Below are 27642 nucleotides of genomic sequence, written 5' to 3' on the forward strand. Positions count from 1 at the left end.
TACAGACCAGGGTTGCTGAAGAGGGGCGCCCCCTCCTTGCCTCTAGAAGGTGAGATAAAAGAAGCCCCCCTTTCATCCCTTGGGGCTTTTTCTGCCCCCAGGAACTAGGCCAAGCTGGACTGAGCCTTCCTCTCCCACTCCCACAATGCCTTGCTCCAGCCCTCCTCCTCCCCTTGCCTCTGCCTGTAGCAACCAAAACTCAGGAATGTCCCACCCCCCACCCCCAACCAGAATGGCACGCTACAGTCACTACCCCACCCCTGTCCCCAGCCCAGAGTCTCAGAAACCTCTCTGGCTGGGAAGAGGGACCCAGGCTGCTGCCCATAGCTGCCCGTGTGTCTTGGCACTGACTTGGTCCCTTCCATTGAGATATCACAAAGCACTTCAGGACAGACATTAACAGATCCCTCTCCCCACAAGCCCTGCCCCGCAGACTGGGAAGGAGGCAGGTGCCAAGGGGGCAGTGGGTCCTGACTTTGAACCTAACTGTGTCAGGAATCTGCCCACCCCATGCAGGTCCCTCCTAACCAGGAGTCCCCACCACTGCAGAAAACTCCAGTCCCTAAGCAGCCCCCTAAGGCCCTGGAGAAACCTGTCACCCTTTCAGATGATCCTTCCCCTACTTCCCTTCCCTTACAGCTGAGAGAGCAGTTGGGTGTGCTTTGAAAGGGGTTTAGGGTTAGACTAGAGAAGCCTCAGAAGGAGCCAAGGCACCCTGATTTCACCAGAGGGGCTTCCAGACTCTGCAGGGCTCCCTGGAACCTTCTCAGAATTTGTTGCATTTTCTTCCTCCACCCCTGGGGTCAAGGACAGAACTCAGGGCCTTGGGAGTGCAGGGCAAGCGCTCTGCCACTAAGCTAAGTCCCCAAGCCCCGCACCCCCACCAACACTTTGAATCAGAGCTCTCAAACTGGTAGCCCCAGGGGCTTGGTACAGTGCTCAGTTTGACCAGCATGAGGTCTTTCAAAACCTGGAACTTTCATGCCTTCCAGCAGGGCACACACACTATCCCATTTGCAGCAGGGGGCGGGGAGTCTGGGGAGGTCCCTATGGTTTAGCACCTGCAGAATTTCAGTCTCCTGGGGGCTTTGCAACTGCCAGGCAAGACTTTCCCTGAACATTTGCAGACCCTACTTGGTCCTGATCTGGAGACCTGGACACTCCTGGGGCCTTGGCCTCCCAGCCCTCTGCTGTCCCCGCCCTTGTGGGTGACACACCTCCAGGAGATACAGACTGCAGAGAGCTGGCTGAGGGGAAGACGGACTGCGGGGAGACATAGGAATGGGGCAGATGAGAAGAGGGGACCAAAGAGTACTCCCTTGTTGGGGAGCCCCCTGTGGGGGAGGGTGGTGGCCTGTGTTGTTCAGCTGGGGTGACCATTACAAGGCACATCAGTGCATGGAGGTGCGACTTGGGGTGTCTGGTGCCTGGAGAGGTTTGGGGAGCAGTCATCAGCTTGTGGGGTCAGTTTAAAGTGGGAGGTCAAGAAAAGAGAGAAACAGAGGTCTGCCTCAGGAACAGGGTTTCCTGGGGTTGGCGACTGCCCAGTACTTTGGTACCCAGTGTTCTGCTCTCCTCTGTTCCTGGCAAAATTAAGGTGGACCCAACTAACTCCCACTGCACTGACTTCCTGTGCGATCTTGAGCAAGTGCCTGGCCCTTTCTGGGGCTCAACTTCTCCTGTATAATGGGATTAGAGGGTGGTTGATTTAGGGGACCCCAAAGCCCCCTTGAGCTGTGTTTCTGGAAACTTCTCTCATTTCAAGGACTCTGGAGGGGTCCTGGGAAGGACTGCACATCCAGGACAGGGTGAAGGTTAGAGAATGGGGTACAGAGGACCCAGGGGACACAGTTCTGATGGGGAAGAGAGACCAACCAGCTGAGGTAGATTATGTCACAGAAAGGGACACAAAACAACAGCTCCAAGGAAATGAGGCCCTCCCCTCTGACTCCTCTATTGCAGTGAAACAAGGAAACAGGTCAGCAGAAAGGGGACCTCAGGAAGGGAAAGATGGGATCCTGAACTCCAGGGAGGGATGTATTTCAGGGGCTGAGCTAACGGGGAGAAGTGAGAGGTGCTCGCAGTCTTCTCCTCAAGCCCTTTGACCATGACCTTGACCTTGCAGACAGAGGCCCTGAAGAGAGGTTTTGTGGGATTGGTCTGATGAGAGGGTGGAGTACAAGCCCTGAAAATATGGCTGTGGCTTCCCCATGAACCTCAAGCCCTGCCTGGCATTGCCAGTTCATTCCTGTTCCCTGGCTCCTGGAGTCTTCTGAGCTGTAAAGGACTCCCAGCTGCCAGGTAGGGTATTTTTTTAACTTCTCCTTCTAGAATGCTGGAAATGGGCCATTCTAGCACCCTGGGAGTAAAATAATTGCCAAGGAGACCCTCACGTTGCCTCGCCGAGCCTTAGTTGCCTCGTCTGTAGGGTAGGCGGAGAATGGCTCTTGTAAGGATGTTGTGAGCAGAGGACGGTGTAAGGGAGACCCTGTGGGTGGAAACTCTTGGCACAATCAGCCCTGGAGAGACAGGTAGTGGGTCTTGGTCCCCAGCCTCAATGCTGTGCGTAACTGGTCATAGAGTTGGATCTCCAAAAACAGTTCTGGATAGAGGACAAGGAGAATCACCAGAACGGATCTGGGTCAGGATGGAACCCCCTATCATTCTTGCGGCTGGGTTCCTGAGGCTTCTCAGGGAAACAGGAGGAAGAAGGAAATGCATTCTTAAATGTCGGCATGAGGGATGCAGCTGCCTGTGATGCCAGGAGGGTGGGGGCCTTGTATCACAGCTATGATGTGTGCTTGTGGGTGCAGTCCTGCCCTTGCTGCCTGTGGGGTCACCCTACACCCTGAATGTGGCCCCCTCCCTACATCCTCAGTAAATCCATCATTACCCATCACCATCTGATGGTCCAGCCAGACCTGGGAGAGTAGCTGCCACTCTGAGCCTTAGTTTCCCCACTATAATCCCCAGGGAGGCTGAGCCGGCAAGGGCTAAGCACCCCCTCTAATTTGCATAGTCTGATTCTAACACCCACTGCGGCCCCGCCCTGCAGCTGAGCTTCAGATATCCTCCCAGCAAACGTGCCTTAGCGGGCATGGGTGAGTGGGAAGGGGAGCCAGTCTCTGCCTAGAGGCTCTGTCTCCACTCCGTGGAGCTGCCTCCTTCTCTACTCCCAACCTTCTGCACCCCATCCAGGACTAAAAGTGGCCCTGAATGAGTGATCCCATGAGCACCCCAGGATGTTCAGGCCAAGGGAATGGAACACAGGTCTTGGGGAGGTTGTCAGATTGGAGACAAAAATAAGTCAGCTTCCCAGACACCCTCCCCAGAGCGGCATCTGCAGGGTGGCTGAAATCCAGGATTCATGTCACATCCCCAGAGCTACTTTTTTCTAGCTAAGAACCAGTTGGCAGCTGAAATGTTTCGGGGTTCTGAGGACAACTTCCTTTTAGAAAGATAACTGTGGACCAAGGTGGACCGGAGCCTAGAAGTCCCATAAGTACCCCTAGAACATTCCATTTGCATTGGTTTCTAGAGCTCCCTCCCCCCCACCATGGCAAGCACTAGAATCTTCCACAGCAGAGCAGCAGGGGTCCAGTGTCCTTGCTTGTCATACATAATCTACGACAGACTTCCTAGGACATTTCATCAGTTAAGTGTTCTTCTAGAACTTCTTCTGGACCTAAGCACATCTCTACAATAGTTCTTCTGGCAAATGAGCTAGATCCTCATCTATAATTGAACTCAGACAATGTATCCTCCTGGACATTTTATCTGCTGTGCTCAAGATCTTAGGAATGTTCCGGATGTTCATCTAGAGCAAAAAAATGCCTCCTTGAAATATTTTCACCCGAGGTGTCAAACCTCATCCATAACAGAGCCCATGACGAAGTATATTTCCCAAAGAGTCCTTCTCTGGACTTGACCCTGGTCTGCAGGTTCTCCTCCCCCAGATCTTCCACCCTTCCAGGTTTATGCCAGCTTGGACCCCTTGGGGTTCTTTCCATCTCTGCACTATCAGCCCCCATCCCAATTCCCCACCCACCCCTACTCCCTCCTTCAGCTGCCCTCTTGCCTAACTCCAGGCCTCAGACCCTCCAGGTACTATGATGATCCTGTCCACAAGATGCTCCAAACTCACCCCCACCTCCCATGGCCTCCTCCATCCTTCTCAGTGATCCCCTCCCACCACAGAGGCAGCCCACTGCCATACCCCCAAGGAGCACAGGGCCTCGCCATGAACTCCAGACAGTACCCTTCCTCTGGTAGGTTCACCAGGGGCAATGTGTGGACAATGCCAGGCAGGGGAGAGGGTGCGGGCCCCCTGAAACAGGCATGGTACGGAGGCCCCATAAAAGTGGGGCAGCTCATGAGGAGTATAGCACCAGTTGATTCCCTGGGCCCTGGTTCAGGGGAATCTAGGGAACTGGCCACAGAGCTGTAAATGGGGCCTGGGGCTGGAGTCTCATAAGACAGCCCCCTCCCTTAAAAAGAACCCAATGATGGGGCCACTCTACCCTTGGATCAACAGATCCATGCCCCCACAGCCTGGTGGCCCTGAAATTCCTGGCTCAACACTGTAGTCGATGTGGGATCAGCCAAGTCCATCCCTTTTTGTCAGAGCAGACTGTGGCCTACACGGTTGTCTCGTACTCCAGCAGCTCTTGGGAGGTCCCCACGCTGCGGTACTGCAACCGGGGTGTGGCGGGAGAGGAGTACTCCAATGCCAGGATAGTCTTCCGGAGCCTGCGGTCAATAAAATGAGCATCCCAAGCTGGGTACTTCTTGCGAGGCAAGTCAATCCGAATGACAGGCCCCTCTGTCCGCAAGGGGCGGGCCACTGGTGTGGGAGGCAAGCCAGGCCGCACCTGGAAGACAGGTAGCGTGGGGGTCCCTGCACGCTCACCCCCCACGGAGGCCCCATCTCGCTCGGCGCCTGTAGTCCTTGGCAGGGACCGTGGGGGACTTGTGATGGCATCGGCTGGTGGGCCACACGTCCCTGGGGTCTCAGGACAGATGCAGCCAGGTGCCTGGGGACCCAGCATGGGTCCATTGGGGTGCAGGAGACAGTAATAGACACACATGAAGAATATGCCCAGCGCAAAGCTGGAGGCCACCACGCAGACCAGGATGAGCGAGTGGAAGTCGTTGGAGAAGTTGCGGCTGAAGTACCAGAAGCCAGTGAGCGCTGCGTTCTCCAGCAGGACAATGCAATAGTAGAGGGTCATGCGGCGGCGGCTGCGGCCCTCCTTGACATTGAACCAGCAGAAGATGTAGATGATGCCCACCACCATGTTGTAGATGATCTCCTCCCACTTGGACATGCAGAAGTCTGTCTCCCCCTGAATGACCCAGAAGGTCATGACGCACCAGTGAGCCACGATGAAGATGCCAAAGTACAGCTTGTAGACGCTGGCGAAGAGGGCGAAGGCCAGACTGCGAGCTGCGATGGTGAACAGGTGCCACAGTACCTGGGCCACGGCGCCCTTGTAGGACAGTGGCCGCTTGTCGTCCCTCGAGTCTCGTAGCACCTTCTGGTAGGAGGCCAGCGTCCAGGCCAGGGACACGAGGGAGGCAGAGGTGGAGAGGGCTGTGGAGAGAGGGTGGGGATGGGATGGGCTGGGTTAGGGTGGGTCTGGGTTGGGGTCTGGGGAGAAGGGGAGGGTCTGGGTCAGGAGCTGGGTTCTGAGGAGGCGTAAGGGAAGCGTGAGGTCTCTGGGTCTGCAGAAGTGTGAGAGGGTTTAGGGGGAGGTCCTCAAGAACAATGATGAGGTGAGGCGGAGCAAGAGTGGCTGGGCTGGGTATTTCTGCAGGCGTGGAGCATAAAGGGGCGTCCAAGTTGGGTGATTTTGGTATCTAAAAGGGTGAAATCTAGGACTCTAGTATGGGGCTATTAGGATTCAAGGGTCTTAGTGTGGGAGGGTGGGAAATTAGGATCAGGACTCTAGGAGTGGAAGAAGAGGTAAAGAGGGGGTCATGATTAGGGCATGGGGAGCCAGGAGGGGCCATTAGAAGACATGGAGCACCAGGCTGAGTCTAGGTGTGGAGGGACACCTAGGACTTAAATCTGAGGGCTCAAGACAAGATCCCAGGTGAGGCTCCTATGCTGGGAAAGGGATCCCCAGGGGGTCTGAGTTGTGGTAACAGTGTTTTGGGACACTGAGGGTAGTTTGGGCAGGGTCTGGGTGGGGACAGCACCAGGTGCCCCAGAGAGACAGGGCTGGCAGTTTTTCTCTGATGTTGAGGGGGCTGGCCTGGAATGTTCTAGAAGGGGCAGGTGGGAGTGAAGAGGGCCTATAGAAAGATAGGAAGGGGACCAGGTCTAAGCCTTGGAGGTGTCCCCAGGACTTCCAGTGGGACAGCAGATGGACAGGTTCTCTGGAAACCAATGGCAGTTGGGCCATCTGTGGGGTAGGGGAGTCTTTTGGAGATGCAGGCTGGGATCAAAAAGGTTTAGGGAATGAAGGGACAGGGGACTCCCCAGTGCATCTAAGGTATGTTGAGGGGGTGAAGGGCAGGGTCTGGTCTGCCCTGGTGAAGGGGGAGGGAGGGGCAGGAGGGGGTGCCCAGGGGACCTGAGGGGTGGTGAGGGGCCAGGTCCGAGGGGGACCAGGTGTCTTGAGAGGCTTGGAGGGTGATGAGAATATAGGGCGGGCTTCCCCAGCCCTGACCCAGCGGCCCTGAAGCGGCGCTCACGGCTTCCCGGGGCCTGGGGCGGGGCGGGGCTCACCGGGCAGCAGGTCGGGCTCACGGCCGCGGTGCACCAACAGGCTGAGCTGCAGCACCAGCTGCGGTGCGCTGCGCAGGAAGGTCTCCAGCAGGCGCAGCATGCTCACGTCCGCACTCTCGAACAGCATCCGCCAGTAGAAGTGGCGCCGCAGCCGCTCCCCGCGCCAGCGGCTCTGCAGCCCCAGGTACAGGGCGCGCAGGTACCTGCGGGAGGGGACGCGGATTCAGCTCCCCCGGCTCTTCCGCCTCTGGCTGTCACCTGCCAGGGCCCACCCTCAAGAGCAGGGAGTCCCTGCTATGCCCAGCCCCCTCCCTCAGCTGCAAAACGGTGATGGGGGATCACCTGGGGTGGGGGTGGGGGCTGTGGAGAGCACCGAATGGGCTCAGGAGCTTCAAGTACTGACACAAGGGAAGGCCTTAATACAGGGTCATCACCACCATTGCGGGGACCACTTTCTTTCTTTCTTTCTTGTAGGGGATTGAACCCAGGGCGCTTTACCACCGAGTTCATCTTCAGCGCCCTCCCCCCTTTTTTCAGTCAGGATTTGGCTAAGTTGCTGAGGCTGGCCTTGAACTTGGAAGCCTCCTGCCTCAGCCTTCCTAGTAGCTTGGATTACAGGGGTGCACCACCATCCCCAATCCCAATTTCTTTGAAAGACTACTGACACCTGAGAGTGCCCTAAGCTTAAAGGATACCTTTTCATCATCCCCATTTTATAGATGAGGAAAGTGGGACCCAGAGAGGCCTATCATTTGTCCAACATCACACAACTAGGAAGACCATCTCCGAGCCCTCTTTGGTCCCTCCCAGAGGAGTTGTGAGGATTAATTAAATGGATGAGAAGCTACTTTGCACACTGTAAAGTCCAGGATTCAAACCCAGGCAGCACTTTAACCATTAGATGGCACTGCTTCTTACAGGAAACCATTAACAGTTCAGGTATAGCCTCTGGTACCAGCCCCCAGTTCTGCTGCAGCAGCTTCCTGACCTGTTCTTGAGCTTGCCTCTGAGGGCCCAGTCCCCACATGGGGGCGCAGGGAAGTTGCTCCCTCTCTCCTGCATTGAGACTTTGCGGCCCCCTCTCATGCCACTTTCCCTAACAAACTTCAGGGCTCCAGTTCCTCTGCAAGGCCACAGAACCCAGGGTTCCCGTGCTCTCCCTCCCTGCTGAGCTTTTGCGTCTGCTGTTCCCTTTGCCTGATCCCCCCTCTGTCCTCCTCCCCTGCCCCAAACCTGGATAAGTCTTGCCTTTCTTCCAGAGTTCAGCTTTTAAACACAACTTCTTTTAGGAAGCGTCTGTTGACCACCCTCCACCTTTAGATGCTTCTCCTGCTTGCCTAATTTCCTCACCTAGTCCTTGTGGGGTATGCATCTCCCTCAGACTGTGAGTTTCATAAGTGGTCAGTTTGGCTTGCTAACTGCTGCAGCCTCAGTTCTTAGTACACACTAGGCACTCAATCCATGTGGGTTGAATGAATGCATACATGTCCGACTGCGAGTGTGTCGAGTTCAACAGAACTCTGGTAATCCTGGAGCAGGTAGGGAAGGAACGCGGAACCCTGGGTTCAATTCCCAATTTTAATTTACTGTGTGATCTTGAGAAGACCCTCTTTGAGTCCTAGTTAGTCCCTCCCAGAGAAGTTATGAGGATTAATTAAATGGATGAGAAGCTGCTTTGTACACTGTACAGTGCAGTACCCAGGGAGGATGAATGAGACCTGTCCACACAGTTCTCAGGGTCTGATTTCCCCTCTCTTGCTCAACAGCTCCACTCTTAGCTGTTATGACCACAGACCCTCCCCCTTCCTAGCCCCCAAAGCTCTTTGATTGCTGGGGCAGGCAAGCTTCTGCTGAAACCATAGAGGGAAACTCCAAAAATGCGTGCCCCGAGAAACTGGCAGTTGATCCCAACACAGATTTAGTGATCCTGTTGCCTGGATCTACAATTGAAGAACCAGGGATTTGGAAAGTCTATTCCCAGATGGATGTGCTCTCATTTTGTTACCGGGATGTTGTTTGGGGACAAGGACCAGCTGTATTCCTGTTGTGCTACCAGCCTGAGACAGGACTGCGGTGCCATGGGACCAGCTTATACCCAGAGTGTCCTCCAACAGCTCTCCTCGTCTCACAGCTGTGTGGCCTTTCCTGGGCCTTTGTTTCTCCTCTGTTGAGAGGATGGGCTGGACGGCTCTGGGGATCCTTTCAGAGCCAGACTCTCCCCCCCAAAATGTGGCCAGGAACATCCAATTTAGGGCCTTCATCCTCATCCCCGGATCCTCCTGGCACAGATGATGCCGCAGACACACCCTCCATGTGACACATTACAGGACTGGCATCCAGAAGAGGGGAGGGCTAGTCCCTCAGTCACTGCCTTGGAAAATGCACAGGTGCCTCTCTGTGAGTCTCTGGCAGTGCTGGGATTCCTCAGCTGTTTCCAGCCCGAGCGTGACACCCACTGCCTCGTTCCGCGCTACCTGCAGCTTCGGAGAAGCTCCTGAGCCGGATTGTGTTTCTTGTAACGAGTGGAAATTTGTCTCCCTGTAGCTTCTGTTCTCTGGGCCCGGGCCTGTCCTCACCTAAGGATCTTAGCAGCCAGAGTCATTCCTTGACACAGCAAGCGCACCGTGGCCACCTGCTCTGTCCTTACCTGTTGCACACCCCTGGGAAGGAGTAACAGTAGGAGGGGGAACAGATGTTACAAGACGCTTTGGAACCCAGACAAGAGATGATAACTGTGCCTGGGGGAGGAAGTCAGGTAACAGTTCCAGGAGGAAGAAAGATTTGATCTCAATTTTACAGCATGGAGTGACACTGAAGGCGCCCAAGAGGTGGAAGGACATTCCAAGTGGAAGAACCAGCAGATGCACAGAGGCCTGAGGCACCTGGCCATGTGAGGGAATGGCCAGGGTTCGCATGGGCCTGGACAGGAGGGTTTTAATGGGTAGGAGCATAGAAAGACTAGAATTGTGAAGAGCATCAAATTCTGGACTGGAGAAGTAGAGGAGTGTGTGCTCCGTGTGCAGGAGGCCCTGGTTTCCATCCTGGCGTCTCTCTCTCTCTCTCTCTCTCTCACTCTCACACACACACACACACACACACACACACACACACTCACACACCAATCTGGACTGGAGTCTTCAGATTTTCTTCTGAATCTGAATTCCATCCCAGAATCAGAGGTGACGTGGCCAGCTCGGTAGCTCAAAGCTGGCTCCAAAGCTGGATTGGAGGGGAGCCAGGAGGGGCTGGGCCTTGGTTCAGAACCGCAGCGACAGCACTGAGCTAGGGCAGGGGATACAGGAAGGGCAGAGGGCAGGCCTGAAGGTGACCAAAGGTGGGGAGCTATAGGAGGAAACCAAGATGGCCCCGGCGTTTCTAAGGGAGCCGGAACAGAGGCCATCTTTCCCAGCCTCCACACCTGCCCCTCCTCCCCAACCCATTTCTACAGCTCTAGCTCTGAACAGGAAGGAGAGACCAGCTGGTCCAATGTGAAGGGGCCTGGGGAGCTGGGGGAGGGCGACACCCTGGACATTTCTCTCAGGCTGGAAGACCATCTGTTTCCGGGCCTGGGTCAGCATGAGGGAAGCCCAGCCCTTGGCCAGCACCCATCACTACCTGACAGGCCGCCTGCCCACCTCCCCGCCCATTCCTGCCCTCTCCTCTGCCAGCTCTGGGCGAACTGCAGACAAAGGGCTCCCCCAGCCCAAAGGGCTCCTGCCGTGGGAGAAAGGCGTCCGAGCCCCAGGAACGTGGGGTCGGCAGGGAGCACAAAGAGCACGCTGCAGCCTGGGGAGGAGAGGCCTGGGTTCTGCCTCGCTCTGCCCCTTTTGGCAACGGGGCCAAACTGGCTGTTCTTTCCAGCCGGCGCTAGGTACTCGCTGCCAAGGGCCTGCGAGATGTTCATGGGCCTAGGAAAATGTTTGAGGCCTGGAAAAAAATTGGCTCTAAAACATAGGGAAAAACTGCAGAATCAAAATTAATAAATGTTTAATTAAATGTCTGCAAAACAGAACATGATGTCAGCCAGTCAACTGCAATTTGGCTTTTATCTGGTTATATATAATTTACATTTGATGTTTGATGTGGCTGCATTTTAATATGCCTGATAGATGTGGAGCCCTCAAAGGTCTTACAACAATCCTGCCCAGGATATGCAACCTAGCTTCTCTGGCCTCAGTTTCCCCTTCTCTAGGACAGAGTTGGCAACTTGCCACCCTACCTGTGTCACAGCCACCGAGCAACTAAAGGGCAAGATGACAATATGCTGGGCTTGCTGGTAGGTTTGCATCCCAGCCCTGCGCTGGACCTGCTGTGCGGCCCTGGATGGTCTCTCTCTGCTTCTCTGAGCCTTATTACCCTCCCTGTTGTAAGCATTAAATTACATGATAGATTTGAGAATGATTTTCAGGCTGTAGCAGGATGTGCACGTGGTTGGGGAAGAGGGGAACATATACTGGGTGGAGGCCTCTGCACTTCCTAACTACCAACAGCCTCTCTTGACACCTCCTCCAGGAAGCCTACGCTATCCCACATCCCACTCAGCTATCCCACATCCCACTTGGCTTGAAAGGAGTTGGTATCACCATAAATGGGACTGAACAACTCACAGAGAAGGGCGCTGCAGCTCAAGGCAAGGAATCCAGCCTCGGGGGAGGGGAGCACATCTTCCTTTCTCCAAATCTATCCCTAGTCTGCTCATCTTTCCAATGCCACCAGCTGGTGCAGGCGACTGTCATCTCTTGCCTGGATGGCCACATCAGCCTTCTCTGTAGGCTCCCTGCATCCACCCTCCCCCCGTCTGGTCTACTCTCCACATGGCGACCAGCGGGATATTTTTAAAAGCTGTCAGATCATGTCATTCCCCTTCACAAAGCCTTCCAAGGGCCTCCTATCACACTTGGAATCAAACTTGAGCTTCTCCCCTGGGCTTTCAGGCTCAAGACCATCTGCCTTGTCCATTTCTCACTGTACCTCAAGCCACTGTCCCATTTGTTAACCCCCCCCAGGTGCCCTGGAGGTTTCTTGAACCTAGCCAGACCTACTTCTGATGCAGGACTTTTGCACATGCTGCTCGCTGGACCTGGGTACCCCTTCTCCTGATCCCTCTGTGGCTGACCTCTCATCAGCTCACATGTCACCTTTTTAGGGAGGCCTCCAAGGCTTCCCATCCCACCATGGTATTGCCACCCTCACCAGATCACTCTAGTCTGTCACATTTCATGGTCTTCTTATCTTCTCAATATTATGAAATAGGCTTATTTATCTATTCATTTATTTAGACTTTTATTCTTCTATTCTAGTCTATCATTGGGGCTCCATGAGGGCAAAGGACTTTTCTGCCTTGGCCATCGCTGTGTCCCCTGCATTAATGCATGGAATAGGCACTTAATACATTTTTGCTGAATGAATGAATAAACATGAGCCTCTCCATCCTGATCCTGGAGGGCCCTGGACGTCTTTACCTGAATTTGCATAGAGCCAGGGCACCTCACAGGCTCCTCCTGTCCTCCCTGATTCATTTCTGTCCTTCCTCCTCCAGGAAGCTTCCTTGATGCCCTTGGTCCTTGTAAGGCCTCTCTTCTCCCAGCGGTTCTCACACTTGAGTGGCCTGAGCCCATGGGAGCCCAGCACTTCAGTCAGCCCTCAAATGGGGACTTTTGCTGCCCCCATTTTATAAATGAAGAAACAGAGGCACTCAGAAGTCCACTTTGGGTTTAACTTGCTGTCTCCCAGTCTTGTGCTAAGAGAAGCATGTTCTGGAAGGACTCGGAGGGGCTGATAAGTGTGTTCTATTGGGGTTGGGAGCAAAAGGCCCTGGAGAGGAGAGCAGCCAGCAATTAGGACACGAGATCCCTCTGCTCAGGGATCCACGAGCTGCCTCTTCTGGACCCCGGGGCCTCCACCAGCAAGGAGCAGGGCCAAGAACTAGATGGGACCTCATTCTATTCTCTCCAGGCCCAACTGCCTCTTGTGACCCAGGAAACTCCCAGCGTCCCCCAGAGTTTGAGGGATCCGCTCTAATAGAAGAAAGGGTGGAGGACAAGGGGGGCTCATGTTCCCGAGAAGCCAGGAAGCTTCTGGGTTCAGCATCTGGGCCACCCTGTGTCTCTCCGGTTTTTGCATCACCCTGAGTCTCTGGCCCTAGGCTGGTTTCTGGCCCAAGCCTTAGTCTTCATTCAGTCAAACCTGGCCCCACCTTGGGCCTCTGATCCTGGGTCATTGTCTGTCTGTGGCTCAGATCTGCCTGTTGTGTGTGTGTCCCTTGAACACAGGGTCAGCGTCTTTACCCATCCCTACATCATTGTGAGGCAATCATTTGTGTGTCAGTCTCATACTGAGACCCTGGGTCAGTCTGACTGTCCCTGAGACTATGGGCCACATTGTTCCAGTACTGAGTCCCTCTGTTAGTCTGACCCTGGGATCCTGAGTCAGCCTGTCTGTCTGTCCTCTGGATGCTGTGAGGATCTGTTTATCCCTGGGGACACTGATTCCACTTTTTAAGTCTGTCTTCCTGTCTGTCTTAGATCCTGGGTCTGCTTGGGAATCTGTCTGTCTGGGGTCTTTTGGTCCCTGGGCTGCGTGGTCCATCTGCTGGCTTGCTGCTCAGCTCGTGGCTCAGTGGAACTGCTAGTTTTCCAGCCGTCTTCTCCTGCCTGCTCATCCTCTCCCTGACTCTGGGTCCTTCTCTGTCTGTCTGTGTCTCTCACATCCTCAGCTCCTCCATCTGTCAGTCTCGGTGTTTCCGAGTGTGTGTTCTCGCCCCTCCCCACACCCCCTCACAGCTCTGGGCCAAAAACAGCAGCTTCCAGCGGCTCCCCCGCTCCACTCCATCCAGGAACCAGCCTCAGGCTGGCAGGCGAGTTCTGTGGTCTCCAAGGTGGGCTGGGCCCTGAAGACCACTGACGGCTGAACAGGCTGGGGTCGGGAGGCAGCAGGACCCTCCCGCCAGTCAAGCCTATCACTACTCTGCAGGGGACAGTATTCAGGGGTTAATCATAATGATAACAACCCACATTTATCACATTTATTAGGTACCAACTACAGATTAGCATGTCCGTTTATCACTGCAAGCCTTTCAGGTAGGTACGACTATTACCCTCATTTTACAGATGAGGAAACTGAGACTCAGAAATGGACTGGAACTTGTCTAAAGTCACACTAAAAAGTTAGTGCCAGACCTAGGACTCTGGTCTGGCCTCTCCATGGCCCCTTGAGTCGGAGAAGGGACAAGGTCAGCAAGCCTCATACCCATTCCATGTCCCCATCACCCAGCTGCCCATCAAGGCTGCCTCTGTTAGAACCACGGAGGGTGTGCAGCAGGGCTGCCTGGGAGGACCCCTGTTGGACATATGGACCTAGAAGCTTCTCTTGGGATTCTATGGGTTTAGAGAAAGATGAGGAGAAAATGACACTAGTATGAAGGAGTCAGGGGACCCAGGGGGTTCTGGGGAGGTCCAGCCCACTGTGGGCCTCAGTCCTCTCTATAAAATGGGCCTCAGTAATAGAGTCTTGCCTCCCCTGAGGAGCTCTCCTCAGGCCCCTGTCTACCCACCCAGCTCTGATAACATGCAGGCCCTGCTGCCCTGAGCCCCAGTGCTTCTCTCCCCCACTGTCACCACTCTGGTCCGAGCCAGTGTACCCCAGCAGCCTGGCCTCCTGGCCTCCATCCTGGCCTCTCAGAGCTTGTCCTCTGCAGCACCCCGGGGGTCTCATGAACTCCTAGTCAGGCCAAGCTGCTCCCCACTACTCTTAGATAAATCTTCACCATGGCCTGAGGCCTCGTGTGGCCCTATCTCATTGCCCCCTGGCTCTGCTGGACTTGTGCTTCCTGAGCACAGCAAGCCCAGTCCAGCCTCAGGGTCTCTGCCTGGCAAGGTCTCAGTGATGCCCAGTAAACCTGCTTAGTCACCTGGGCTCAGTGTCACCTCCTCAGAGAGGCTTTCCAGACCCTCACTTTTCCAAAGTACTTCTGCCCCTCTGGTCAGTTTTTGTCATGTTTCCTTCATCACACATCACAACCCAAATGCCTTAATTTACTTGCTGACATATTTGTCGTGGGTCCTTCTCCACGAAACTAAGCTCCACGAGAGCAGGGACAGGTCTACCTTGTTCTCGGCTGTCCCTAGCGCCTGCCACATCATGAAAACTCAATGCATGTTCACTTGTTGAGTGAGTAAAGAATGAAGAGGGTGACCGTGCCTCACAGGCTCTGCTTCACCAGCTCCTGAGGACAGGCACCAAGCACAGAGGCAGGGAGCCCACACAAGGGGCCAGGGAACCTGGGCTGGGATCTTGGCTCCTTCACCTACTCTGTGTGGCCTTGGGCCAGTTGCCTCCCTTCTCTGAACCCATCAGCCCAATATCCACCTCAAAGGGAAAACCAGAGAGTGGCAATATGTAAGAAACAGCCAGCCCATTGCTGGGCACTCGATCAGGGGAGGTTTGAAAGGGTTGTTTGAATCAGAGGCCGACCGGGAAGAAGGAGGCTTGGAGTTTTCAGTCTCGTTTCTGGTGGGGCTGAGACCCACTCCCAGGCTGGCTGTCCCTGGTGCTTATTGAATGTGTCCCCCAGAGACAGAGGATCAAAGAAGACCCTCTGGGATAAGTTCACAGGGCAGGTCTCCTTTGGGGGTCTGTCTGCCCCCCCCAGAAAATAGCTACCATTCATTCAATACTTTCTATACCTCACTGTAGCCCTGGGAGGTTTGCGAATGAGATTCCCATTTTCCAGATGAGAAGACATGAGTCTCAGGAAAGGGAAGGTTCATTTGATTTATTTTGGGGAGGTGGGTTTGAACCCAGGGCTTCACACATGCTAAGCACATGCTCTGTCATGTTGCGCTACACCCCCACCCCGCTTGACATTTATTTTCCAAGCATTTTTGAGGACCTGTTATATGCTGGGGACTATGGAGGACAGAGTGGGGAGCAAGATGAGCTGAGCCCATCTGTCGGGAACTCAGTCTCGTGGGGGGCCTGTGTGTTAATCAAACCATCCTGTAAATACCTAATAAGAAACACATCCCCCAGGTTCCCCACAGGCCCCAAACATGTTCCTAGGCTCCAGCAGAGCTAGGGGAGAAGGGCCTGGAGTCAGAGAAGGCTTTCTAGAGGGGGTGACCGTGGTCTCAAGCAGGCACATGATCTAAGCAGATGAACATGGGAGGGAAGGGAGTTTCTGGCAGAGAAACAATATGAGTAAAGGTCCTGAGGTGGGCAGGAGGGAGGCAGTAAGTGGTCAGAATGGCTGTAGCTCAAAGAAGAAAGGGGGAAGGCCAGAGATAAAGTGTTGTCTGATCCCAAGATAAGGCGTCTTATCCCACGACACATGAAAGTCTCAAATAGTGCATTTTAAAGGGAACAGCCTGGCACCATGGTAGCATATGCCTGTAACCCCAGCATCTTGGGAGGCTGAGGCAGGAGGATCACAAGTTCAAAGCCAGCCTCAGCAAAGGTGAGGTGCTAAGCAACTCAGTGAGACCCTGTCTCTAAATAAAACACAAAATAGGGCTGGGGATGAATCTCAGTCATCAATGCCCCTGAGTTCAAGCCCCAGTACCCACCCCCCACAAAAAAAGTTAAAGGGAACAGACTGCAGGGGGACAGGAGTGGAGGACTGGAGAGCAGTTTCCAGGTGAGGATGGCCCGGAGAGGCTTAGCAGGCCTTGGATAGTGAGGTGCAGGGTCCAACAGCCAGAAAGCATCAGAGTTGCATCCCAAGTGAGGGCTGAGTGATACCTATGTCACCACAGGGCAGAGGTCAAGCTGAGCCAGGCTGCAGGGACCCAGACCAGTTTGTGGGTTCTCAGGGAAACATTTGCCACCTCATCTGCAGGGTGGCCCAGACAGCTCTTGCAGGGGATGGCCGAGACCCCCTTCCCCATCAGCTCACCCCTCAATTCTGAGCACTCCAGCAAGGATGTAAAAAATAGGACCTTCCTGGGGTTGGCAGTGAAATGAATCATAAATGTCAGTAAAGAATGTGATTCGACACGTTTGGCTCCCGTTCCGTGTAGTGTTGGGAGCTAGGCTGTCTCCCTCCTCCTTCGCAGCCCCCTACGGACTCACAGCACCTCTTTTCTTGCTGGACTGAGGCCAAGCACTTCCCAGCCACTAATTTTAGGCTCTGGCTGAAAAGTTGAAACCCTCTCTCATCCTGCACACTTCTGTCAGCTTCCAGCCAGTGTCCCTCTGTTGCTGGGCAGAGAAGCAGCCAACTGCTCTCAAGCCAAACATTTGGGACCAGGTTCTGGCCACTCACATTCCTTACTGTATGAGTACAGCCAGCTGTCCTTCCCTCTCTGGGCCTCACTCTCCCCCTCTGTGAAATGGGTTGGGTCAGAGCAGAGACTAAAACTTGGGACCCCATGTTCTAAAATCCCAAGGCTCTTGGTTCCCTCTTTCTTTTCCTGATATCCTTGTGTGGAGGTGGGGTGTCATGAACTGGATTCCAGCCTCCTTGTGGCATATGAAGGCACTTGGAAGTAACAGCTGGGAGAAAGCATCACTTCTATTCGTCTCTGGCCTAACTGTGAGATTGCAGACAGAAGAGTCAGGGTCTCAAACATTAATGTGCAGAGAGGTGACTGCATTATTTGGGGCTTTGGGGAACTCTAGAGGGGTTCCAGGTACAAAGAGGCAGCCCCTATTGCTCCCCTCAGAGAAAATGGAGATTAAATGACTAAGTTTCAATATTTTTTAATCAATTTTTGAAGAATAGCTGCAAATTAGGATATTTATGCAAAAAGAAAGAAAGTTCCAACTTGGAAATGTTGGCAACTAATTAAAGAAATACGTGTGAATGTTAAAGAAATTATTATTCCTTTTTTATGTATGATAGCACTATTACATATTTTAGATGTTTTTCAAAAGTCTATCTTTTTGGAGCTATACTGAAATATTTATGGAAGCAATGATAGGATGTCTGAGATGTGCTTCAAAACAATATGAAAGTGAAGGAAACGGGGTGAGCTCTAGAACTATGCTCTCCAACACCTACATCGCCAACACTACCAGATAGAGTTAATTTACATTTAAATTCGTTAAAATTCGTTAAAATTAAATGTAGTTAAAAATTTGGTTCTTTGGTCACACTAGCCTCATTCTAAGTGCTCAAGAGCCTTGTGTGGCTAGAGACTACTGAATTGGAGAGTGCATTCTGTCACCCAGAGTCCTACTGCATGGTGCTGCCCTACATAAAACAAGCTTGGCCAGGACTTAATAACTGTTAAGTGAGGTGATGGTACACAGGGAATCATTAGCTGACTCTCTCTACTTGTATATATGTTTACATTTTTCTGTAATAAAAAGTTTCATTAAAGCTAGACATGCTGGGCACAGTGGCACGTGCCTGTAATCTCAGTGACTTGGGAGGCTGAGACTCGAGGACTACAGATTTGAGGCCCTAAGCAACTTATCAAGACCCTGTCTCAAAATAAAGAAATAAAAAGGGCTAGGGATATAGTTTACTGGTAGAGTTCCCAGGTTCATTTCCCAGTACTGGGAAAAAAAATTTTCATTAAAAAGTAGGCTAAAAAAACAAAACAAAACAAAACAAAAATCACTGTGCAGGCCAAACACACATATTTTTAGGCTGAACTTGCCCAGGTGCTACCAATTTGTTAAGCATCATGGAACCTGGCAGCATAAAACCACCCGTTGGAGTCACAGTGTCTTGAGACTGTTAAGGGGCTTTTCAGGTCGTCTAACGTGTCCTCCAAGCTTCAGCAGAAGTCTCTGCTACAATATCCCTGCCACAGTTGCCTGTTTCTGCCTGTATACCTCTGCTGATGGAGTTCACCCCACTGGAGAAGCCTGCTCTGTCGCGGGTGGCCTGAAGAGCAGCCTTTAACCTCGGGTCATCATATGTCCACGTACTTTCTCTGAAGCCAAAGAACAAGTCTCTTCCCCAATAGGGGGTCAGTGACCAAGGGTTATTGAGAGTTAGGTCTTTAGTGTCCCTCTCTCATCCTCTTTCTTGATACTTAGCAAGTAGGGTGGGCTGCTGCTGGGCAAATAATGATAGCAGCGTTGAATGTTTTCTGGGCTTACACCATGTGACCAGCCCTGCGAATATTACATTGACCTTAAGAGGTGGATACATTACCATCCCCACTTCACAGAGGGAAGGAGCTCTGGCTGGTGGAGCAACTTGCCCAGGATCACACAGCTAGCAAGTTGTGGCGACTTGATCTGCACCGGGGCCCAGGGCCCTGGCTCCTCTGCTTTCTCGTCCACATCCTTGGAAAACTCAACCACAGTTCTCAAGCCGCCACCTGGACTTTACAGATGGAGTTGCTGAACCTCCAATAGTGAAATGACCTCAGAGGTTCTACTCAGTTCACACCAATGTTTATTAAGCACCTACTGCATACAAGGAATTTTACTTCCTTCACCCTCAGTCACTCATGCCTATATCCTTGTGGTAACCCAACCCACAGTTGTTCCTATTACATCTTCTGCATTGCCCTGAGCCCCACCCACTGACAGTCTGGAGGGCTGAGGTGTCGGCTAATAGGCCTCAGCGCTGCAGAAGGCTCCTTCACTGCCTGAGCGCCTGCCAGTCAGCCCAAAACCCAAAGGCTGCTTCAACAGCCTTCACATTCCAATGACCTGCTGTGGACCTCAGCAGAGCTAGCTGTGCAAGGCTGGGGAACAGAGGCTCTGTTCTGGGCCAGTTATCACCAGAGACAGAAGAAGGGACAAGGCCTCAACTCCCAGGTGCTTGTGATTGGTGGGAAAACCAGCCTGGTGGGCAGACAGGCCGATCACAACAGAATGTGAGAAGAGCTGTGGTGTGAAGAGGAATGAGTAATCGCACCTGGGGGCAGTCTGAGAGGAAGAACTCCAAGTGCCAACAGTGGGTACTTTATATTAACATTAAAATTTTTAAATAGTTTTCTGATTTTTTTCTTCTGCTTCTCAAAACAATACATGCTTGATTATTTTATAAGAGCACACTTCACTAGCAGAAGGTAGGATTGCCTAGTGTTTACACATATGGGCTTGAAAATATGGTTTCAAAACCTGGCTCTGCTACTTTCTTACTGGGAGGCCATTCCTTTCTGCCCCTCAGTTTCCAAATCTGTAAAATGGGCCAATAATGTTGGTATTAATTGAGCACTACTATGTGCTGAGTACTGTGCAAAACATGATCCATATATTAATTCAATAAGCCTCTGCAATGGCCATCCAGAGAAACCATTATCCCCATTTCACAGATTAGGAAGCTAAAGACCAGAGAGATTAAGTGACTTGCTCAGGACCACAAAGCTCATAAGTGACAGAGCCAGAGTTTTGGCTCTACTGTCCTTATTCCTCATCTCCATACTTCGTATTTAACAGGAATGTGTAAAGGTGAATGATTAAAGTCTTATTTAATAGCTATAATTTTTAGGATTATCTGACCTTTTAAAATAGTTGAATGTATTCATGTGTTCCTTGATTAATTTAAAACCAAAAGTAAAATCTTCAAGCATTGCAATAAATAATTACTAAGCAGAAATCTTAACTCCACCCTCCACCCCAAGAGATAATGAGTGGAGGGGGGTCTTTCTCTAAGCCTTGTCTGTCCTGCCAGAGGTTTCAACAAGCATGTGTAGCTCTTCCATAAACAAACAGAACTGCCAAGCAATTCCCATTTCAGATTATAAAAACAATGACTCTTGCTGGTCAAGGAAATGGAAAATGGGGCCTTGGGAGGCAGGGGGCAGAAATGTGCTGGTTTGTCCAGGGAGAGCTTCTTGGAAGAGGTGGCAATTGAGCTTGACCTTGAAGAATGTGCAGAATTTCACTGGGAGATGAGTGGGAAGGGATGTTGCTAGAGAGGGCAGCCCCTACCCAGGGAGAAAGGCGGGGCTTGCTTTTGAAAGAGGGAGCAGCAGATCATCCTAGGGCTGGAGCAGGAGGAGATGAAAGGGCAGAGGGCAAGGGTCTCGGTGCCAGGCCAAAGCACTTGGACTTGCCCTAGGGCAGGTGGGATCCTGGCTGGCCTGGTGCTCCAGGATGGCAGGACCAGAGCCAAGCTTGAGAACAATCACTGGGATTTTAAGTAGGATTGGGGGTCTTGGGGGGAGGACAACCGGAGGCTGATCGAATTTCCAACGGGAGGAATTTGGATACCCTAACAAAGGCAGGGAGGTGAGCAGAGAGGCCAGAGCAGATCCCAAATAGCCTCCCTCCCTTCCCTGGAGACCTTCGCCCCAGCTGTCAGGGTTCAAAGCCATTTCCTGGCAGTCCTCCCTCCTCCCACTCCCTAGGGCTTCTCCTGTGTGGTCTTTATAGATCAAACAGGGGACGCTGGGCCCAACTGCCGCCACTGTGTCTGTTAGGAGCAGCTCTAATGGCCTGTTGCAGGGGATGGGCAAGGGAGGAGGGTGGGTGGGGTGCAGTGTGTCCTGGAGAGGGGTCTCCCAGGAGGTGGGTAGTGAGGCCCCAGCTGGAGCCCTGCAGAGTCAGAGCAGGGAGGAACCTACTGGAGGGTCACTACTACAAGTTCAAAGGCTGTAAACATGTTTCAGCTGCGGCACTGATTATTCAAAGCAAAATATGGGACACATAGTCAATATATCAAAAAAGACAAACAGAGACACCTGGGTTGAAATGATGGAGAGAGGACAGTGACACACAGTTTGAAAACCACTATGGAACCCAAGCCCTGGGCTATTTTAAACATAATAATACAACTAACAAAGGCTAATCATAATTGTTGAATACTTCTGTGTCCTGGGCACTGTGCTGAAAATCTATACGCAGTATTTAATCTGCTACATCCTCAAGCCACATGAAATAGGTATTATTACTAGAATGTCCACTTTGCAGATGAGGAAATCAAGGCACAGTTGAATTCTGCCCAGAGTCACAGGAAGTGGCAGATGCAGGACACCGCTGATTCTAGAGAGCAGGTTCTGATCATTCATCATCTGCCCAATGGAGAAACTGAGGACCAGAGAAGGACATAAATCCTTCAGTTCAGCTTGAAGCAGACCACTGGCCCTGCCACTTCGGTCCTGGCCTCCCTCCAGTCTAGCCTCCATTCAGTGGCCAGAGTGGACATTGCAAAACACAAGTTAAGACCCTGTTCCTCCTCCAGACAAATTCTCCCAGCTCCCTCTTTCAGGGCCTAGCTGCTGAATGAATAAATTCAGATTAATGAATGGCCACCATGTCACTATGGCCTCAGGGGCTGCCTGTTCAGTGAATAAACCTTTGCTCCACAAATAGAAAATCCCAGGCTGATGACACACTAATTGTGGCCAAGGGTTTTTGAACACTTAATAGTGGGACCTGCCCCTTGCTAAACCCCTGTACACATTATCTCATTAAACCCCAATGACCCAAGAGGTGGGTGGGTCCAATTACAGTCCCTGTTTTAGGAGGGATGAGAAATTATGTGGCTTCCTCATGGTCACCTATAGGAAGTAGTAGGGTCAGGATTTGAGCTGAGAACATTTGAATCTAGGGTCCATGCTCTTAACATTATACCAAGAATATAGCTTCCCAGAGCAGAGACCCAGAGCCCACCTGTACACCTCACGCCACTAACTCATCTCAGAACCTCTCTGGAGTGCAGGGCTTGTTAGGAGGCACAGGGAGCAGGGCTGCCGCAGAGACTCGGAGAGGTGTTAAGGGAGGCCCCCAAAGCCTGAATGCCTCCCCCCTTCTCCACTTCGAGGTGCCCAGATCCTGACAGCCCAGAAGGAATCCCGGGCTAGGCCGTCTCACACTAATTGGCTTAGCAAACCATGCTTATCTGGGCAAAGCTGGGGCCCATGAGTTCAAGATTAGGGAAAGCAGGATTCATGGCTTACTGCTCCGCTGCCCACAGGGTCAGAGGAGACAGGGTTAGGACCTTAATTGGCTTAACAGCCCTCAGTGGCTTAACAGCTCAGGGGGTTGATAGAGGGGTGGGGTGGGGGGGGATGAAGACGGGCTGGTGTCCAGCCCACAGCCAGAGGATCTGGCTGAAAAGATCTATTTGCTCTTCTCTCAAGAATTAAATCTGTTGCTGCACAGAGACTTTGCTCTGGGATCCCCCAACATAATCGGCGTGGGATGCCTGGGATAGAGCTGGGCTTGGTAATCGTGCAAAGCTGGGTAGGCCCCTCACTTCTTTCCCACGTACTCAGCAAGTGACCTTGGGCGAGTTTCTTGACTTCTCTGAGCCTTAACTTCCTTGTCCAATAAATAGATGTTATCAATAGCCATCAGAGGGGAGATGTCAAGGTGAGATGAGATTGTAAGCCTGGAACACCTCACATGGGTCCTGCAGGGTGAATTCTCTCATTTTATGTTTAAGATTATATAACATCTGTGTGAAAGGGACTTATCAGTTGTAAAGAAGTTGCCTGAGGTTACAAGAAGTTAGGTGCACAAATGTGTTTCATTTGGTTAATATTATTTTAAAATATCTTAATTGGTAATTGAAAATTGGGAAAGTTCACACAAAAACTCCAATTTCCCATTTCTCTTGAGAAATCAAGACTCGACAACTCTGGGGCCATGATTTCCCTTGGCACTGTCAGGATAGCAAGGTGGGACTTCCTCTTCCAGGATGCTTCTTCCCCATAATATCCCCTTGTCTGACCCTCCTTGTGCCTTATGTCCGTGTTACCTGCCTGGTTTCCCAAAGCACTTGGGCTTTTGATCCAGCATTATATAAGCTTGAAGAATTGAAAAAAATATCTTTAAGATTAAATTTATTTTATTCAGGATTAGGAGCACGGGCTTAGGAGGTGAGTGGCTGGCCAGCCTCTCAGGTTTGACTCTGCAGGGCTCAGATACACACCTCCTTTCTTGTTACCCCTGTTCCTGCCACTCAGCACATCTGTGAGAACATCTCACATAGTAAGCAAACATGTTGTGCTAACACTGCTTAATTTCTAGGAAAGCCAGTCCCAGTGATTTCTCTATACCTTCTCCAGATTTCCCCCTATTCAGCCAGGTTCTTAGACATTTAGGAGCCCAAGCTTCTGAAAAAGGGTCTGGAGACTTTAGCTCTGGTCAGTCATTTAGACCCAGAGTCAGAATTCTCACATGATTAATGTGACCTTATATGTGGATTTTTCATTTCCATAGCCATTTCTACGAAATCTCTCCTAATTGATGGCACAATCTGAATTCAAAGAGAACAGTCAGCTGTGGGTAATTCCTTCCCAGCTCTCTGCAGACATCAGCCCCACTTCTCTCTTCAAGCCACCTCTGTTCTGTGCAGGGAATGAAGCACCATCAGGTCACAAACTCATTTCAGAACCCCTCTGGAGTAAAGGGCTTATTAGGAGGCAGAGGGAGAAATGTTGTAGCCTAGACATAGAGAGGGTATTAGAGGGAAAGTCCCCAAGTCTAAAGATGACCTTAAGCTGTTCTGAGCAAGTCACTTCCCAGCACCATGCTAGCGTGTTATGAGGACCACAAAGGCACATTCTGCCTCTTAAAGTCATCCAATCTAATCTTCTCATTTCAAACATAGGGAAACTGAGGCCCAGAGGTGGGAAAAGCCTGACCCAAGGTCACTTGCAAACAAAGATGAAGATGTAAGTCTCCTCCAATCCAGCATTTCCCTCAGAGTATACACTATTTCCTTGTCTTCACCCTGATGGAACAACTCCCTCTCCCTCTTTTCACATTCTTATCTCAGTACAACAGAAGTCTGACTTTCTATCATACTGGAATCTTGGAATCTCAGGCTCATAATTCTTTGAGCACGGGGGACATTTTAGTGGCAGAATTACATGGTGAATAAATTGAACTTGGGCTTTGAAAGCAGAGAATTTTGAATCCTGGCTCTTCTAACCCCTTGCTGTGTGACCTTGGGCAAGGATGCCCCCTCTCTTAGCCTCTATTCCCTCATCTGTCAAGTAAAAATTATAATACTAACTACATGACAGAATTATTAGGAGGGATATAGGAGATACAGCAGGTAAGAAGGCAACCAGTAGGCTTGGAACAAAATGAATGCTTCATAAAATAATTGTTATAGAACCATAAGTTAGGGCTCTCGTGCTAAATGAATGCTCTCATGCCTAAGAGAAATGGTTCAGATGTAATCAAAGGGAAGAGCAGAGAAGCTAGAGTACACATATCCGGTCTATACTGTTACAGGCCTGATGCTGCCACAGCCAATCTTTTTTTTTCTCCCAAGAGAAGCTAGGACCCTGGGTTTTAAAAATACTATACAAGCCACACAACACACTTCCAGAGCCAGATTCCACCCCATGGCCATTAGATTGCTATCCCAGCAAAGTCATCTCCTCCAAACTCCCTCACTTAGGAGACAGTGGAAATAGTGGAAATAGCTCTTTTATCTAAGAAGCCATGGCGTTCAGTGAACCCTTAGCTGTTTCCAGTCACTCCCCCGAGAACACCTGCCTGTGGTCATTTTTTCCCTATTTGAAGGAAACTCAGTCTATGATCGAGGAAGAAGAGACCTATTCACTTCTTGTGAGTGGATTCTGAATGGGGAGGAGGGTAGCCAGGGAGTCGTGGGGCAGCTGGCCCACTTTAGGCTGAAGGGAAAGGGGGATGAAGCTTTGGCTACCAAGAATAGGAAGTTACCATTTCAGAATCTAAAAATAACTTTCACCATCTGTCCACTCGGGCACAGAATGATAAATGCAGATTAGTTCCTGGATGTAGACATGAATATTTTTATGTGTTGAGCTAATAATAATAACACCACCTTGTGTGGATAGTACTCCATCCCCTTTTTCCCCCCGGGGCAAACTAAATGCAATATATACATTATCTTGGCAGGTATAGATGAGGAAACCAAGGCAGAGAAAGAACTGGCAACACAACAAGGGTGACACAGCAAGTGAGCAGCTGGGACAAACCCTGGGAGTCCTGTTTCCAACCCTCAACCCAGAACTGAATCTTCTGAGTTAGGCAAAATGTGTTAACAAGTAGCAGAGTAAATATAACAACAGCAAGAATCTCCCTTTATATTTCTAGAGTGACTTTTCTTATGCTTCCCCCACATCTGTTAGAAGCAGGATCATCCATTACAGTCCCCAAATAGGTCCCAGTTTTCAAGGTCCTCTCGCAGACCTTGTCTCATCTGACCATCCCAACAGGTTAAAAAGGTAAGGAAAGGTAAGTTAAGCCAATGAAATGAGAAGAGTCGGGATCCTCCCTCATTTCACAGATGAGGAAACTGAGGCTCAGAGGGAGGAGGAGGTTTGCCTGTGATCACCGAGTAAGTGTACTCATCTTGGCACTGCATGGGAGGACCCAAAGTACTAGAGCAGTTTGAATTCAAGAGGAGCCCTAGGTTTAGAATTCCCCTCTCACCAATTAACTCATCACAGCAGGCAACTTCAGTCCTGGCAGAGAAGGAAGCCTGGAAGTGAGCAGCTTGCACAAAGCCTCAGTTTTGCCTTACTGTCCTAGGATTAAAGGGCAGCCAATGACCATTTAATGTCAGATGCAAGATTCCAGATCCTGTTGGCCCTTTTGGAGGTGGAGGGCACTGAGGGAGTCCTTAGGAAGCAGAAGAAGGCAGAAAGCTTCTTCTCTGAGTCCAGCACACCCTTTCCCAAAAAGCCCAAGAAGTTTAGGCAGGATGGTCATTTAGCTGCCTCAAATCCTGTCTCTCCTGAGAGGTTGGGAAGGGGCTGCAATTCCAAATTGAGCTTCTTTGAGAACAAGAAAGGACTTCTGAGATCTTTCCTAACTCTGGGCTCAGCACTCGGACAAAGAGGAGGCGTCAGGGCTGGAGGCAGCCCTGTGGCCCTGTTCCAAGACTCAGTATCCTCAGGAGCCCTGGTCCTCCTCACTCACACGCCTCTGAAGATCTTTTTCTCTCCCTTCTTGCCCCATCCCCTCCTCCTGCAATGGGCAGATCTGAGGGGATGACTCGGGTTGGACAAGGTCAGGGGGGCAGAGGTCAGGAGCAGCTGACTGAGAAGAAAAGGGAGCTGCAATGGGGTGGGGCGGGGCAGAGGTCGGGACAAGAAGGGAACCTGGAAAGGTCAGAGTAGGGCTGGGGCGACAGGCAGCTCCTTGTCCCCACACTCCTCAGACTTAACTCCCTCCACCTGCTCTTGTCCTACCTCCAGACCTGGCCGAGCTGCAGGAGGTGGACGAGGGTCTGCAGCAGCCAGACGCAGAGGCGGCAGCAGCGGCGGCGGTAGGNNCGGCGGAGGGGGTGGGGTGCGGAGCGGGGAGGACCCTGTGCGGGCGGCTCCCGCCTCCTCCTCTTCCTCCTCCTCCTCTTCCTCCTCCTCCTCCCTCTACTTCAATTATTCATTCTTCTTGGCGCCGCACCGCCCCTCCCCCATCTGCCCAGGCTGTGGCCGGATGGGGACAGCCCCCTTGGGAAGGGACCGGAGCAAGGGGGTGGGGAGAGCATCCCGGGTCACCCTTCCTCTGACTCCTAGGAGCCGCGGGGCTCCAACCGCAAGCTTCTCTCTCTCGCCTCCCCTGGACTTCACTTCCTTCTATATTGTCCCCCTCCCCGTCCTCTCCTCTTCATTTATCTCCTGGGTCTGCAGGGTTTTGGGGGTCAGGGTCTGGGAATGAAGGGGCTGAGGGAACAGCAGCTTGGGCGCCCCGCCCCCCACAGCCCTTTAGCAATCACTCCATGCTAACGAGCCACTTCCTAGTTTCCTGAGTGTTCACTTATTGTTCCATCCTTCCCTTTGATCTTGAGAGGTCCCTTTTCTTATTGTCTTCCTTTTGAAGCTGAGAAAACTGCAGCTCTGAGAGTTGCCGTCTCTTCCTCACTCTCCTTTTCCCTCCCTCGGGGACTGCTTTCATATGGCCACAGCCCTAATAGAGGAGGAGGAGGGAAGAGGGCAACACGCAGAGGGAAAGGCGAGGGAGGGGACATCAGGGGAAGGAGAGAGAAAGTGCTGGGGGCCCAGGATTGGAGGGCACGTTTTCCAGCAAGTCTGGACCAGGGATCCAGGGGG

The 27642-nt window shown here is 51.9% G+C and overlaps 1 protein-coding gene across 1 annotated transcript; it reads right to left on the reverse strand.

The window, feature by feature from the left end:
- Nucleotides 1-241: 241 nt before the first annotated feature.
- On the reverse strand, nucleotides 242-27352 carry Xkr7 (XK related 7). Its single transcript, XM_015484536.2, has 3 exons — nucleotides 26782-27352; nucleotides 6734-6936; nucleotides 242-5593 (listed from the first exon to the last, which is right to left on the reverse strand). The coding sequence occupies exons 2-3, from the start codon at nucleotides 6858-6860 to the stop codon at nucleotides 4638-4640; spliced, it is 1083 nt and encodes a 360-aa protein (XP_015340022.2). The 5' UTR covers nucleotides 6861-6936; nucleotides 26782-27352; the 3' UTR covers nucleotides 242-4637.
- Nucleotides 27353-27642: the final 290 nt, after the last annotated feature.

This window comes from Marmota marmota, unplaced genomic scaffold (assembly GCF_001458135.2).
Source record: "Marmota marmota marmota unplaced genomic scaffold, marMar, whole genome shotgun sequence".
NCBI lineage: Eukaryota > Metazoa > Chordata > Mammalia > Rodentia > Sciuridae > Marmota > Marmota marmota.